Below are 16,014 nucleotides of genomic sequence, written 5' to 3'. Positions count from 1 at the left end.
TTTGCATACTGGTTTCCATAGCTACTACAATACCAAGAATGATGTGGCTAGCATGATATCCAACTATTTTTGATTCCATAGCCTCAATGATGTGCTTTCTGTGCTTTTTTCCCCCACTCTAACATGTCCTTAGAGCAAAATTTTGGTTGTAACCACATTATGATGATAATCACTCCTATATTGTACTGACATTTTTAGGCCTTTTTTAGATTGATTTATGAGCCTCTTCTTCCTGTTTCCAGATTCCTACAGGCTTATATGTATCCTTATTCTGGTTTCTAAGCCTTGATCCCAGGGAGCTTACTGTAAATGTGGACGGAAGAGGACATTCATTATGTGAGATAAGGGTAGCTGTAGAAATAATGGAGAGATCTGTCAGCATTCATTGGTTTTACTATGGTTTGACCTAGCCCACTTGGTTCCTCAAGTATTGTTCACCAAATGTGTTCAGTTTGTAGACCTAGAACTCAAAAATCCCAAGGAATGTGCTTCATGGGCAGAGAGTTTGTTTGAATTCACTCTTCATTTATTTGAGACTGAAGTGGGTGGGTCACCTGAGTCCAAATTCGTACCATCTGTCTTTAGGCACATAATAGAGACCTTTTTGGGGAATATATTATCAGTGGGGAGAAATGGGCAATTCCCACAGGCACTTCAGATCTCAGAAGAGCTCTACTGCATTTCAGAGGTGCCTGGCTCCCTCCATCACTTGCACAGACTGCTGGGGCACCTGTGCCCTTCGCTCAATTAAATGAAATGGGATGGAAAAATATGCTTCTACCTTAAACCTCTGCAGTAAGGCTCTTCTGAGAGTGACATGGCATTAAATGGACAGCAGAGGGTACTGAAGAGACAATTTATGTGTGGAAATGAAAATTAAGAATACAGATGTCTGTTTGATAGCTGGTGAAGGAATACTGAGATTACAGAGCATGGAGCAAATGAAAGGTAGTTTCTATCATGTCAGGCAGGAGACTCTGAGGCTTCCTAACCAAAACCAGAGTGTAGCAAAAGGAGTATCTTGTGGGACAGAGTGGTTTTTCTTGCTGATGACTGTTTGCACAAGGCTGGAGCATTTAAACCAAGATACATCAGCTCATACCTGCTCCTGAAAGGAGCAAGCCAGCCCTCTGCACTCCCATCTCCCTTATTTTGCTCTGTTTATTGCTGGTCACTGCTGCCAGGATACTCAGGCTGGGGAACAGCACTTGAGCCCTTTCTGAAGGCAAAGCATCTGGGATAGCTCACATCAGACATGGAAAACATTTAAACTAACCCTGCTGTTCTCCTTAGCAGCAACTGGCATGGGTTCAAATGCTCTGTGATTCAGGTGCTCCATGATAATTCCCCTTTAGGAAGGTGGCAGGAAAAAGGGCAGTAACCTCTTGCAGCTTTTCGGGCACTTGCTGCAAGTTGACTGTCCATTCATCCAGTGTTTATTCTTGCATGTAGCAGCAGGCCATACCTAGTAACCCAAGAAGTTAAGGTGATGGTTTTAGCTATTATTCCCTGTTTCTGGAATTCTCAATCTGTAAAATTGATGTATTGAATGCAAAAACAAATTAATTATCATTATAAAACCCCTAAATTCTTAGATGGAAACATGGGAGAAAAATTCCCAGCCATGTGATAGCCTAGGAGCAGAGAGGAACCTGTCATGGTAAGACATGAGGCTGTGTCAAGTGTGGCCTGATGCCCACATTAGATAATATCCATGTGGGCAGGAGCAGATAGATTCACGTGCCTTCCCTCCCACTCTGACAGGGTGAGCACAAAGCCAGCCCTGGCACAGACGTCCTCAGTTCCCTGTTAAGTGTACTGCATCCCCTCTCTAAATTTGCTACCTAAAGCACAGCGTTGTGCTGATGCAGCAAAGCAGTATCACATCTGACTGGGTCTGGTTTCACACTGTGGGACCTCTGGCACCAGTGGGTGTTTAAAGAGTCCCTGTGCCCCCTGGAACTGCATTCCTGTTCCCACACTTCACAGCCCTGCCCTCTCACTTGGGCTGACAACTGTTGCTCTAGCTCTGCTGGAGACTGGATCAGCAATCTGATCTGTTTTTAAAACACACTGTACTTCTTTTTTTTTTTCCTTTTGTTACATTTTTCACCATTGTTGACCAGGCAGTCATTATAGTAGGCTGAAGTGAATGCCACAAAGGAGAAGAGCACAGTCTCCTTAAGTTTGTTTCCTTATCAAAATCTACAATCCCTTAACTCTCTGCCCCTGTGGGTGAGCACGGGGCTCGTGGGCTTGCCCTCACCCATCTGTTTGGGCATTCTCTGCGTTACATGGATGCTTGGAATACTTTTTATTTTCCAAAGCATGAAAGTTTTGTATCTAAATCTGCCGAGGATCATGTTCCCTTATCTGACATACTGAGTGGTGAAGAGCATGTAGGCCCAAGGGGAACAACTGGCATTTAAAATGGGACCTCAAAACGGTGATTCCTGTGGGACATCAGTACAAAAACAAAATCAGTATTTTTAAGGGTCCGGGGATATTCTTTGAAGTCACCATTATTGTTCTGAGTCTGACTTCTCTGGGCTGTCTTTGGAGTGGAGAGAGCTGATCACTTTTAATTGTGATGCTGAGCAGGAGCCAAATTTATCTTCTCTGTAGATAAATTGTCAAAGAATCTCTCCACTGGTCATGAAATGAGACTACAGGGTCAAGAAGCTAAAATTAAAAACTGCGAAAGTAGTCCTTATGAACCATTCATAGTCCAGGACTTAAAAGTTTTCTCTTAAGTTTTAAAAAAGTGCAGTAACTCTCTTTGGAAGGTACTTGCATCCTGAATGAAATCACCTAGATATGGAGCACCCCAAAAGACAAGTATCCTGTTAATTGGAAGTACTTCTGTATTGCTTTTCTGGGAAATGAGAAAGGTGTTAAAGAACAAATGATCAGTGAATCTGCTACAAGAAGGTTAGAATGAAAAAAATAAATTAATACATAAAACCAAAGCAGAATAAAAAAAACAGGACCAAAATGTTTGAGAAGTTGCTTTGCTTTACTTTTTCCCTAGACAGTTTTTATTGTTTCTGCTCAATTTTCTCTTCTCTTCTTTTCTGCCCTCATCCCCAGAAAGCTGTAGCTTTGTGTATGTGAGGGGTAGGAGCTATATTCCAGCCAGAGCAAACAGACTGTGTGAAAAAATTAATGAAGTCTTCTATTGACCTGTAGTAGAAAATTATAGAAATGAATCAATGCCTTTTTGTCACTGATATTTTTCAATATTTTAGCAAATATTTTTTTCCTTGTCTCATATAGGAGTCTTTTTTGTTGTTGTTGTTTTATGCTAGCAGTTTTGTGAGAAACCAAAGCTGGCAAATCACTTGAAAATCCTCCTGAGGCACAACACAGAAAACTCCCTCTCTTGCTTTTTCATTCTGTATGCGTGTACATACAGATATTTAAATCAAAACAACGATGAAATGATTATGCAAATCTATTAATTGATTGCCTGAGAATCAGCAATGCCTCCTGAGTATTTAAATACATTTATTTTACATTTGAAGAAATTTGTCTTTACAGTATATACATATCAGACAGCTGATCAAAATAGTGAAGTGACTTGACTTCACTCAGGAGGAGGGAAGAAAGAAGTAGCTACATGCTCTAATTGCCATTTGGTCTTTTTTTTTTTTTTTTGTCTGGAAGGGTTTTGTTTTGAGATTTGAGGCCTTTCAGGGCCAATAAGGCAGGCAGAGTGGTGTAAGAAATCTGGAAAAATAGTGTAGGATCCAAAGGGGAAAGTGAGAAATTAGCTATTTATATATAAACTTCAATTATCATACCAGCAAAATAAGTATAGGGTAGTGATGGGTTACATATTTTCTATCACATTTGTGATCTCATTTGTTAATTCCATAGGTTCAAATGACAGCTTTTGTCATGTCCTACTGCAATTTAACATGTATCTCGTGTCTCAGAGACAGCAGCTGCTCTTGTTCTGTAGAAGTTGCCCCTGGATTCAGGCAATTTTAAGTAGCAGAGTGGCTGCATTTTCTGTTGGCACTTCTATTGGCATTTGATGTTAAACTGAGGAAATTCCTCCTGCTGCAAGTTCCTCCTGCTCCTTGCCCAGAACACCAGTGGGCCCCCAGGCAGACACAGCTGCTTCACTTTTTGAGAAAGGCTGGAGGTGACTTTCAAGTAGCGGAGCAGCTGGTGCCTTCCCTGCTCCACTGCTCCTTCCATGTGAGGTGACTGGAAAGTCAGTCTGCAGTCCCATCTCCTCCCTTCCCAATGCTGCACCCTCCTTATAGTCTCACCATGTTTTTCTGAGTCTCTTGACTCACTTTTGATAATGATTTAATGTAACCACCACACTGAAGTGATCTGGCAGTGCATTTTGGTGTTGAGAAATTTCAGTGGTATCACTTAGTTACACCGTGGGAGCATTGGATTCTTACCTGGCTTGTGGCAGAGATTCCCCCATTCCCTGTGTTGTAGGTAGTCTCAAGCAGTCTTGGAATAAATTGAAACCCCAGAGGTAAAAAAGCCGCATTTATATTAAAGATACTTAAATGTGTGTATGCTTCAGAGCGTTACAGCCTCGTGGCTGTGGTTCTGAGCAGCTTGGCAGGAAGCTGTGCAGCTCAGTGTCAGGAGGTGCCGTGTCTCTTGAGCTCATCTTCGTGTCTTGTCTGGGCTGGCACTAGAGGTAAATATTCAAACATAAATAAACAGTACAGGGGAAATTCTGAGTACCATTTTATTAAAAATCAATACTGTTAATGTCCTGTAGTTTCTTAAAAATTGAAGCAAGACCCCAATTTTTTTTTGTTTTGTTGTATTTGTAAACTGTTAACACTGATACTGTTCAAACTTTCAATATTTCCCTTCATGTTCTGTCCCAAACATCATCCTAAAAGGTAAAGCTTTGAAACTGTTACAACTACCCTGAGAGAAGCCTTTCAGCATGGAAGGACTGAAGTGACCTTAACCTCAGTAACCTTCAGTCCTACTGACAGAGTAACACAAGCATGACTTTGTTGAAAAATGAACCAGGTGAATACTGTGTGAATAAAAAATTATAGTAAAAGTAGAATTCATTTATTAGTTACAGTGTATTATTTATAGAAATGTGTGATTAAATAAGATGAAATTGGAAAACACCTTTTAAATACTACTACTATATCTATTTTTCACCTTAGAAATCGTGGATGGCAATGTGAAAATGACACTGGGTATGATCTGGACTATCATCCTTCGTTTTGCTATTCAGGATATTTCAGTGGAAGGTAAGAGTAATACAATTACGTTAAATAATTAAGAAATGTGTTTAAAGACATTTTTAAATTAATTGTGTGTGAGAGGAGTGTTTTAAAAATAATTTTTTTCACAGAAAATGATTCTGTAAGTTCTCTACCTGGTGACAAAATTAATTTCTGGAGGGAAAATTGTTTACTCTCCTTATCTTGACAGAGACCTTGAGCCAGCTTTCTAAGTGCAGAAGTACTGGTCATGTTTCCCAGCTACAGAGAAAGAAACATGACTATGTTTCTGAGCTGTACCCTTTGTCTTTGGTTCTATTTCCAACATACATTTTCATTCCTGTCCATTTGTCACATTCTTTGCAAATAAATATGATCTGATTATATGCCTCTTCTTCCTATCTATCATTTTTTTCCCCTCACTGTTTCAGAATTTTTTTCTTAACTTCCACTTGGTAGCTGGCTCCAAAAAGCATGTTGTTACAATACTCTTTAAATCAAGTCTGTGCTTTGAAAGTCTAGAATTCTAGAAACTAATCTCAATTTTCAGCAAAAGTAGAATTGTCTCAAGCTCTGCATGTTGTCCTGCCCTCATAATTGGGATATTAAATGTGGACCTAATGGTTTATTTAATAATTTCTGATCTTTACTTATGCACTCAGATGCCCATAGGGTTCAGATAATAAATGTATTTTTTGGGCACTCCCCATAAGCCAATGAACTGAGACTACGAGCATATTTCATGTAGGTACCAAGACAATCTTCTATGTCTATTTGCATTATATTTTTATTGGGTATTTTTCACCAGTGTACAGTCTGCTGTCCAAACAATATAATTCCTTCAATTTCTGACATCCCAGAACATTCTGTACAGGCTGCGACTAATCTTAACTGACGTCTATATTTTAATGAAATTCCAGTAGTACAATTATATGAACGACTTTTAGGATTAAATGTTGCTTATGCCATTCAGGTGGCCAACCACATTTAAGATGACAAGAAATTAATTACTTGAACACTTTTAAATTTTTTTCCTTTTTTTTACTTCCTTATGTCTTTTACAGAGACCTCTGCCAAAGAAGGGCTGCTGCTGTGGTGTCAAAGGAAAACTGCTCCTTACAGAAATGTGAACATTCAGAACTTCCATCTTAGGTAATCTTCCATTTTTTCAAGAGATAGAAGCAATCTCAAAAATGTTATGTCAAATTTTCCCCACAGTTGTGTAGGTATATATATTTGATCAGAGAATTTTGCTCTCTACTAGACCTTTTTCAAATTCTTCTCCTCTGTCTTCAGAGTGTTATTTTGGTGAGCCTTTAGCATTATTTACTATGACTTCCAGAGTTACTATTTAAAAGAAAAAGATCCTGCTACACACAGAATTACTATATTACATCTTTAGAGGTCCTTTGTATTATGTAGTAATTCCTGAGTACTGTAGCATAGTGGCAAATGACTGCTTTCAAATGAGAGCCACAGAGAAGTTCTTTTGGCAAAAAGATCAGTGTGTTGAGCATGTGAATATCTCATTATTATGATGAATCAGTCTTTATTGTTTTGCAATGTACATTACTATAAGAAGCATAAAATGCACTCAGTACATACACAACAGCAGCACTGCAAACACATTTGTTTACAGAATCAGGCTCACAACCTAAGTTGGAAAATTTAGTGAAAACTCCTTGTATTTCTGTGTTTTCACTAAGAGCTAGAATGGGAATTCCACAGTCTGCCTGGTTTGGGGATTTCACTGGGCTAGTTCCTGAATCTGTGCCACTGGCCTACCTCATTCAAGTACCTGACTTATCATGTGCACTGTTTAACCAGGTGATCTTCCCTTCCCTGAGAGCCTTCTAGTATTTAAAACAAGAGCTCTCTATTAGTGTTTTTAATTAATTCTTAAGGTGTAGTACCTAAAGAACATTTAGTGACAGAGAAGATGCAGTTCATACATATGTTCCAAGATAAGAAAAATCTGTCTGATGTACAGTCCCTGTACTGCCTTTCAGAGATCTGAAATATGTTATGTGTTACTTTCCTAGAATATGCAAATATATATTAAATATAACTTTTTATGGATTGATGGTTTACTGTAAGTTACAGTGTCAGAATCTTAGTGTAGTTATGTACATACACTGGTGTGATACATGATATGGGGAAAACATCTTGAATGGAAGTACCTTGATTTATGCTTTGGGTGGATTGGCTCTTACAGTACTACTTTGCAGTAGGCTATCCAGATAATTTTATTTTGTACCTTTTGGAAAAAGAAAAAGAAATTGTTTGGCGCTAGGTTTGATCTGGTTTTACATCCTAGATGATTTTATATTATACAATGTAGGTATATTCTGCTTGATTTTGTTACCTTTTTTTTTGTTTTGGAGATGGTTCTATTATTTGAAGGACCTACCCATACATCTCAGTAGTAGGGATTTTAACAGTGTTAACATGCTTAAGCTCACACAATTACTGCACAGGACAAGACCTCAAACCCTCAGTCCCTGTGATTGCTTAAAGTCTTTACATAAGTATCTTTCAGAATAATTGCTCTCATAATCTTTCCAAAAACATGTTATTTGTAGCTCCATTCATTTCCTGTTCTTGCCACAAAAGGTAGCAGGTCTGAAGTCAGGCTGAAGTGTAAGAACTTAGATCAAAGCTGTCATATGTGTGAACTGTTTTAAATAAACTCAGCTGATTGATGGTTTCTTATTCTCTAAGCACATGGTTGTGCCAGTAAAATTCTTAGAAATAACAGGAAAAGCCAATTGCTTCAACAAATTGAAGTAATTGCAGGTTTGCTCTCCTTTTACTTTTTCACAAATACGCTGTGAACGTAATGGGAGATGATACGCTTTCATGGATGAATGTGTACTTGAGCTGTCCTAGAACACTGCATGAATTAAGCAATTGAAATCAGGGACTGTTGCACAAAATGTACATTGCCTAGAAAGTATATGAAGTCTACATGGAGTTTATGGAGTGTACCTTAATGGTGTATGGACTGTAGAGTAAGATATGTACTATAGATAAAGGAGTACAGTAACAGAGCAGCTCAGAGAGAGTTCACAGGATGTAAGTTCAGGATTTGACAGAATTCCTGCTTTAATTTAAGCCTTGAGCAAGGATCATACTGTAAAATGCCATGACTTTATTAACTAATTTTTTTTCCATTTTATTTTTTGCTGTAAAGCTGGAAAGATGGCCTTGGATTATGTGCACTTATCCACAGACACCGACCTGATCTTATTGACTACTCCAAGCTAAATAAGGTCATCAGCCTGGGTGGTACAGCATGCTGTCCTGCAGTGATTTGGCTGGCTTCTGGTTTGCTTAGCATGTTTTCTAAAAGACAGGCTGAGGAGTGCATACTAATTCTGATTGACTTTCTAAAGTCCTTCCCAAAAAAACCTCAATGACACAAGGGAGAGAACCTCCTGACTCTCCTGTGTCCTTTCCTTTCCATTACTGTCCTTTACTTCAACATTTAATTGCAAATAATCTGGTCCTCAGATTCTGGCAGTTGATGAAGTCTTTACACTGCCCAATATGGATGTTAAATCAAATACATTGGAATTATCCATTTACCACTGATAGTATTGTCCATCCTGTTTTTATCTGGTGTAAATGACTGGAGATTGCAGACCAGTAAACAATGATGTGACAATTAATCCTAAAATTCCTTAGAAAATACATTGCTCTTGCTAATTAGGAATGCACAGTAAATTATTAGTCTTACATATTCAGAAAGTATTCACTGAATCTCAGATCTACTCTTCTACCTGTACTTCCAGACAAGTGGAAGCAAAACCGATAACCTAACCTCCTTAGGTAGTAGTACCTCATGGGGATTAAAAACTATTTTATTACAGTCTGCTACTTATGGCAAAATGCATGTTTTCTAAAAGATACTTGGGTTTGAGAGGGAGAAATGAGGAATGAGCAGTAATGTCAGAATTTCTTGGTATCATTACTGAAGGAAAAATAACCTAGAAAGAAGTAGAATGTTGTTGTTTCACATTAGCTGTCAATACATACACAATGTTTTCTCCTCTCTGGAATGAATGTAAACACCAGTCTCAAGTCTCATGTAAACACCAGTGCAACAGAAACCTTAATCATGGTTTTAATCTGTTGTGTGCGACTTTGCATTGATGAGAGAGAGTGGTAAAACATCAACTGTATTTTTCCATTCCATGCCCTTTCCTTGCAAATTGGTTTACTAGTGGAATCAACTGTTACTAGAAAGTCCATGGTGAAGAATAGGTAAATGAATGAACTGAAACTATTTTAAAACTTAGTGTGCTTTACATGTTTATACGTTCAATTTATGCCAGAGTCTCTAAATGTGCAGTGATGAAAATTAATTGAACTCTTAGCACTGAACATATAAGATTTTAATTTAGGCAGCTGTTAAGATAACTTCAGATCTGAACCAATGGACAAAATATTGGCCATCAATACCAGCTTGTTCTCCAATTCTATATGCAACCTTTCCTACAGATAAACAGAGTAATGGAATGACTGAGCTACCTGTCTCTGTGCACATGTGCTTATTATGCATGGCATGAACAGAAGTGAGTTTGATTGAATCTATGCTTTGAAAAGTGGTACGTGGTGCTGAAGAACATCACAGTTAACCATCCCATAGATGTGTGCTGAGAAAAGGGAACAGAACATAAGCAGGTCTGCTTCAATGCTACTATTTTCCTCTTAGCGGTTTCCAAAATAAGAACAGGTCAGGTTTCAAATTGAGGCTGAGCTGTTGCACATGAAGCACATGCAGAAAAAAACCCCCCTAAAATAGATCTTGCTTTTCTGGCCTGGCTGTGTTTGATTGACTCTTCATTTTGGTTACATTAACAGCTGTCTTTGTGTCTTGTTTCTTACCGCCTGCATGCTGTCCTTTCCTTTTCTCACCAATATGTTTTGTGTGAACCTGTAGCTGGAAAGAAGGCCTTGCTTTCAACGCCCTTATCCATAGACACAGGCCTGATCTCCTTGACTATGCCAAGTTAGATGAGGTATTTCTTTAGCTGTAACAGAGATTTTTGGTTACTGTGGCTTGTAGTTCTGTTTAAAAGGATGGGTGATGGAAATCTCCAATTATTCAGAAGCTGCTATGATTTTAAAGCAATCCTTTATCAGTGCAGCTCTGTTTCCTCATGCACTTAGTACCAAGCACACAAATAGGAGGTGCTCATCACTCATTCATAGGCAAAGTGCTTTAACCTAGTCAATAGGTCTCACCTAGATTTACTGTCTTTTTGACATTTCTTTTACAAAATCTGTGCTCTCTATCTGAACTGTCCTCACTGCTTCCTTTCTCTTTCCTTCAAAAACCAAAATCTCAAAACCAGAGGAAGTGCTTGAATTTCCACAGCCCTAAAATTCTGTTTTTAGAGGCATTACAGATTTTTATTTCCAAGCCCAAACTGGCAAGTTTCACTCCTTCTGGAGAACAATTCTGCCTGTGCTTGCTTCTTCTCATGCATGCACCTAACCAGCAGAGAACTCAGTGGAAGTCATATCCTTGTGATGTACTGTATAGTGGGTACAAAACAGGCAGGGCTAACTCTGTGTTGAACAGTCTCATTTAGCCTGCTGGTCCAGTGGCATTTAGTGTCTGTATTGCTGCTGTACTTCATTCAGAATTAGCTCAGAACTGAGTGTACACTGTTACCTGTGTTCACCTCCAGAATGCATTTACAGCAGAGTTCTAGCTGTAGAGAACAGCTTATAAGTTTACTTTTGAAAACATAGCAGCAGATGGACCAAAAGTTCATATAACAAGACTCTGTTTTTTGAAGAACAACAGTTGTGACTCCAGTTTATAGTCTGGAAAAACAGAAGCTAAGTTTTAGTCTAGTCTACTCTAGTCTTGCTTCAAAGAAAAACTTCTATCTTTGACTCATTGTATGTTTTTCTTTAATGCAGGATGACCCCATAGGGAATATCAACCTTGCCATGGAAATTGCTGAAAAGCATTTGGATATCCCAAAGATGCTGGATGCGGAAGGTGAGACTTATACCTTACTGAAGTTTGTGTTGCTCGTAAGCAGAACACAGTAAAATCTCTTAAAAATTTTTTTTCCTAACAGATTTTCAGTATTCCTTCCATATGAATCATAATGTAGCAACCTGCTTCATTTTCAAAAAAAATTTTCATTCCTTTCTGGCATTCATTGGATAATTTCACTCACTTTCTGCTTTATTATTTCTTGTTTGGTAATGTTTGCATTTATTATAGTGCTTTGGACCCTAACCTCAGCACATGGCCCAACTGTGTTGAGGTAAAATGCAGGATCAAAAGCTAATCCTTGCTTTTAATAATTCAGATTTAATAAAGAGAAATATAACTGTTAGCAACTTAAAGCATATTCAGTTTTTAAAATGTTTAAGCAAGGGGCCAAAATATAAATAGTAGAAGTACTTTCAAAGCTTTCAAAATATACTAACACATGCCTCACCTCCTATGAAAGAGAGCTAGGTTGAGGGACGCATTTTTTTGGTTTGTTTTAGTTGTAAACTTTTTGCAGTGATACTTTTAACAAATAATTAATGTGTCTCAAATTATCTTGAGAATTTCCTGAATTTTTTCAAGACAATCAAACTTTTGTACCCTGGGCAAAACATGGTGCCAGACTACTGGAATTTGCCTACATTAGTTAAAAGCATTCTTCCCCAAGAATGGAGACTCAGCTCTGGTGGCTTCTCAGTAGAGCAGTGATGAGATGGGAATCATCCAGAGCTGACTCAAACTGACTATGCCTGTTCCTCTTGAAGTCTTCATTTGGAAAGTTAGACGGGATGATTTGGGAAATCCAGGCTGTAATCTTTTTATTGAAGAGTTGTTTCACTTTCATACTTTAAAACAAATTGTCTTCATCTTTTGAATCAACAACACCACTTAATTATTTTGCTCTGAAATACTGTGCAAGGAATAAACAGAGAAGTGCTGTCGCCTTGTCATTGAGCACCTTTCTACATTTTTCCTCTTCATAATGAATATAAGAAACCTTTTATTTTCCTCACCAAATTTACTGCACATTCTATTCCTTATCTTACTATTCTCCTCTTGGCAGGGATGTAGGTAATGAAATTGTATTCTTTCTAATACCCTTTAAGTATTCATGGTCACTTTTTGCCATCTTTATTTCCACTGAAATATCTCCATGGAAACTTTGTAAAATTTTGTTCACAGCTACATAAAGTAGATGTAAAATTAGTAAATATATTGATCCTGAACTTAGAAATCTCACTGTTAACATTGAAAATTTTCACTCATTCCAGGGTCTTTTCAAGTCTGTATCTTCCCACACCTTTCACTGACAGGAATCCATGCAGGTTGCACTAGAATCACTCATTACTCAGCCATAATTGCTGTAAAAACACCTTTTCCTGCCTTTCTCTGTTGAGTATTGAAAAGGCCCATTTTTACCCATGGATGCATACCTTGATTGCATCCACTTTATATTTTCACTCTCCTGCCATGGTAGGGACAAAGCTATTAGCCAGTCAAGCCAAACCCTCCTGTGATTTATGCTATTAACTGAAAAGATGGGCTGGCACAGGGATTACAGAGCTGCTACTGTCCAACTTTTCTTAGCACAAAATGTATTTCTGGACTGCAGGAGTTGTACAGGTTCCCAGTATATGCCAGTACCCTGTCAGCCACAGGGACCCTGTGCTGATACACACTGAGTGCAGTTCTGGTTTGTGACTGTCAGTGGCTGTGTTTAGCTCTGCAGTAATTGCAGTGATTCAGATGAAGTTGCTTTGGAGTGGCAGTGAAGCTGAACCCAGCAGATCTGCCAGCCATGCCATCTGCTTGGAAGTTTCCACAAACCAGAAGGTAGCAATACCCTTCTGTACAGTCTCAGCCTTCAGATGTTTTGCCATTTCAGGCAGAGTTGTATCTTTTGTGTTTGCTGATTCCTAAAGCTTAGATGGCTTTGCACTCATATCAGTAAACAGATGCAACCTGAATAATTGTGTATTTATTTGGAATCCTTACAGCACTGAGGTGGCACCATTAGCATAATCAGATGAAAGTACCTTGTGAAAATTTCTGAGCAGTTAACCCTCTTCTCTCCACACAGATGTAGTAAACACTGCCAGACCTGATGAAAGAGCCATTATGACTTATGTTTCCTGTTACTACCATGCATTTGCTGGTGCTCAGAAGGTGAGATTGTAGATGGATCAGATCTCATCCTTCACCTTCTGTCTTGTTTTTTTCAGCAGTTTTTTTATTTTCTGGTCTTTTCCTCACTAGTGACTAGAACAGCATCTTAGAGTTGAGCTCATTTCCTGTTGCCTCTTTTATCTGTGAGCTGCTGTTTTGGTAGAGCCAGTAGTGGTCTATCCATTTGTTCCATAGAAACAAACCTTCCTGTCTCATCTTTCTACATATTTACTAATAATATCCAGTAGGTTTTTGACAGCTAGTTACTGAATGGGAGAGGATGATGTTCCCTTTAAATGAATTTGTGTGCATTCATTTGAAGCACCATTAAAAATGTAAGATGAAAATAAGCTCAGAGTGAAAAAACAATAGTAGAATTCCATCTTTGTTCTCTCTGCTGGATATTATTTCTGCTACAGGTGTCAAACTCATCATAACATGCTCAGAAAATAAACCCTTCTCTTATGCTTTCAGGATTGTTTTTAAAATGTTAAATGCTTAATGGTAAGTACAAATAGCAACATCAAATGATGCTACTAAGCAAAACAGAAACATGTATAGACATCTCAGATGAGCTCTGGAATCACTTCCTAAAGAAAAGAAGGACAATTCTAAAAAGTAAAGCGGTCTGGAGTTGGGCATACTTTAGGTATTGGTAATATGAAAAATACTGATGCAAAAAATGCTAATGTGCAACTTCCAGAGAACATCTCCCCAGACTGAAATGTAGTCTGCCTTTCCTGTGTCTTACTCAAAACCCCCACAATTTAAGTCACCAGACATTTGTGTGCCATTTCTTAAGCAGACAGTCCTGGTAAAATTAGGGTCACTCCCCCTATGACAATACTGCTGGATTGGGCTTAATGAAAAAAAAATCCTCCTCTTTGTATGAGCTTACACTGAATTCTTAGTGTACTTTTTATTCTGTCAGCACCCCTCAATCTAACAGTAAATTTTTTACAGCTTGGTAGAATTTCTCGGATGCAGAGCGAAGGACAAGAAAAGAGTAAGAAGGACATGAAGCGGCGCATTTATTTATTCATCCTATTTTCTACTCCTCGATTCCTTTTTTTCTTGTTTTATTTTAATTTCTCCCCCCTCTTGTAGATATTGTGAACACTCCCAAACCTGATGAGAGAGCTATCATGACATACGTGTCCTGCTTCTACCATGCTTTTGCTGGAGCAGAGCAGGTATTAATCAACTGTCTCTTCAGGTTGCTGTGTTTTTGACTGGTTGTTTCACATTTCCACAAGTTTATTAAAAAAAAAATACTCAACTAATTTAGTACTACGTGGTTTTAATTAACATTTGCAAGTATTACTTGAGCACTAATATTTGTTTTTAACCAACTCTCAAACCTGTTTTAGTTAAATGTTGTGTAACAAGTTAACTTCTTTAATTCAAATAGACATTGTTTCTAATTTTGGGTCTTTATTTAGTAATTTTAAGGACTGTTTCAGAAAAAACTGATTTGAAAATATTGTTAAGTGGAGTTGTTGGTTTTTGATACAACATCTTATTTGTTGACTACATAACAGAATGTTTGACTTTTGGAGCCTGAGATTTATGCATGCTGAGTAGTAATTTAGGGCTAGATTTTCAAAGACACCTAAAGAGACAGAAGGGCACAGAAGACATCCAACATAGTTTTTGTGCCTGGTTCCCACTGAAGCCAACAGAATTATTTGTGGATGAAAGTACTAGTATAAAAGGCATGAACATCAGCAGCAGACCTGTCATTGATGGGATATTCATTTATAAATGTGGCATTTCCCACTCTTTCATACATTTCTAGCCTACAAATGTACATAATCCAATTTACGTTACACGTTACAAAAAAAGCAACAAACCTTTAAAGTAGCTGATATTTTTGCTTCATCCTCAGGACTTAATTTCCCTTCCTGTCTGCTTGGTTGCCTATACCTTATCACAGCACAGCTATGCTGTTGCATTCTCTCATTCCTCAGTAGGAAGGTTTTGCTATTCAGGCAAAAGGGGAATTCCAAATACTCTGTAACACAGGAGTCTACATGGATATTTATTTGATTAGATATATTCCAGAGCCATATTTATGTCAAAGTACTGCTCTGTGTTATCAAACTAGTAAATTTTAAATATGGCAGAACTACACAGAGCCTTCACATATAAATTTGTTAGGAGGCATGAAAAGATTTGCTGTCAGTGGTTGAGCTGCACTTATTCTCAAGGGCTGTTCATATGATATGCAGATGTAGAGTGGTCTGAGACTTCTGCATCGCATGTGGTGTCTATCCAGTGTGGCTAACAAATCTAATACTTTTTGGATATGACTTAAAAAAATAACCTAATAGGATATCTTGAAGAATGGCCTAAGTTGTCTTTAAAAAGAAAAGATTTATTAGATAACTATATAATAAGGTTTCATTACACAACAAGGGGATCTCTGTGCTGATCTGTGCCTCATTCAGGCCATTGGAATCTATGGCTGCAGAAGAAGGGAAAACCTAGGAGCATAACTCACCAACTATAAAAAATGCAATCTTTTATTTGCAGCAGCCACATTCTCTCTCTTTCTCCAAGCCTATACCTTTCTCAGAATGTGTTTATGAATATGTCCTG

General features: G+C 38.1%; 1 protein-coding gene across 1 annotated transcript in view; it reads left to right on the top strand.

Annotated features, from left to right (window-relative positions):
* ACTN2 (actinin alpha 2) overlaps positions 1 to 16,014 on the top strand; it is a 69,427-nt gene that overhangs the window by 25,388 nt on the left and 28,025 nt on the right. The window contains exons 4-8 of the mRNA XM_041485503.1: positions 5,166 to 5,252; positions 6,290 to 6,377; positions 8,419 to 8,497; positions 11,163 to 11,244; positions 14,521 to 14,606. Of these exons, the coding sequence (XP_041341437.1) occupies positions 5,166 to 5,252; positions 6,290 to 6,377; positions 8,419 to 8,497; positions 11,163 to 11,244; positions 14,521 to 14,606 (422 nt within the window). The remainder of the gene's footprint in view (positions 1 to 5,165; positions 5,253 to 6,289; positions 6,378 to 8,418; positions 8,498 to 11,162; positions 11,245 to 14,520; positions 14,607 to 16,014) is intronic.

The sequence above is a fragment of the Pyrgilauda ruficollis genome, unplaced genomic scaffold (assembly GCF_017590135.1).
Source record: "Pyrgilauda ruficollis isolate IOZ18807 unplaced genomic scaffold, ASM1759013v1 scaffold70, whole genome shotgun sequence".
NCBI classification, from domain to species: Eukaryota; Metazoa; Chordata; class Aves; order Passeriformes; family Passeridae; genus Pyrgilauda; species Pyrgilauda ruficollis.
Note: the sequence above shows the minus strand (reverse complement) of the source record. Positions and strands in the feature narration are given on the sequence as shown.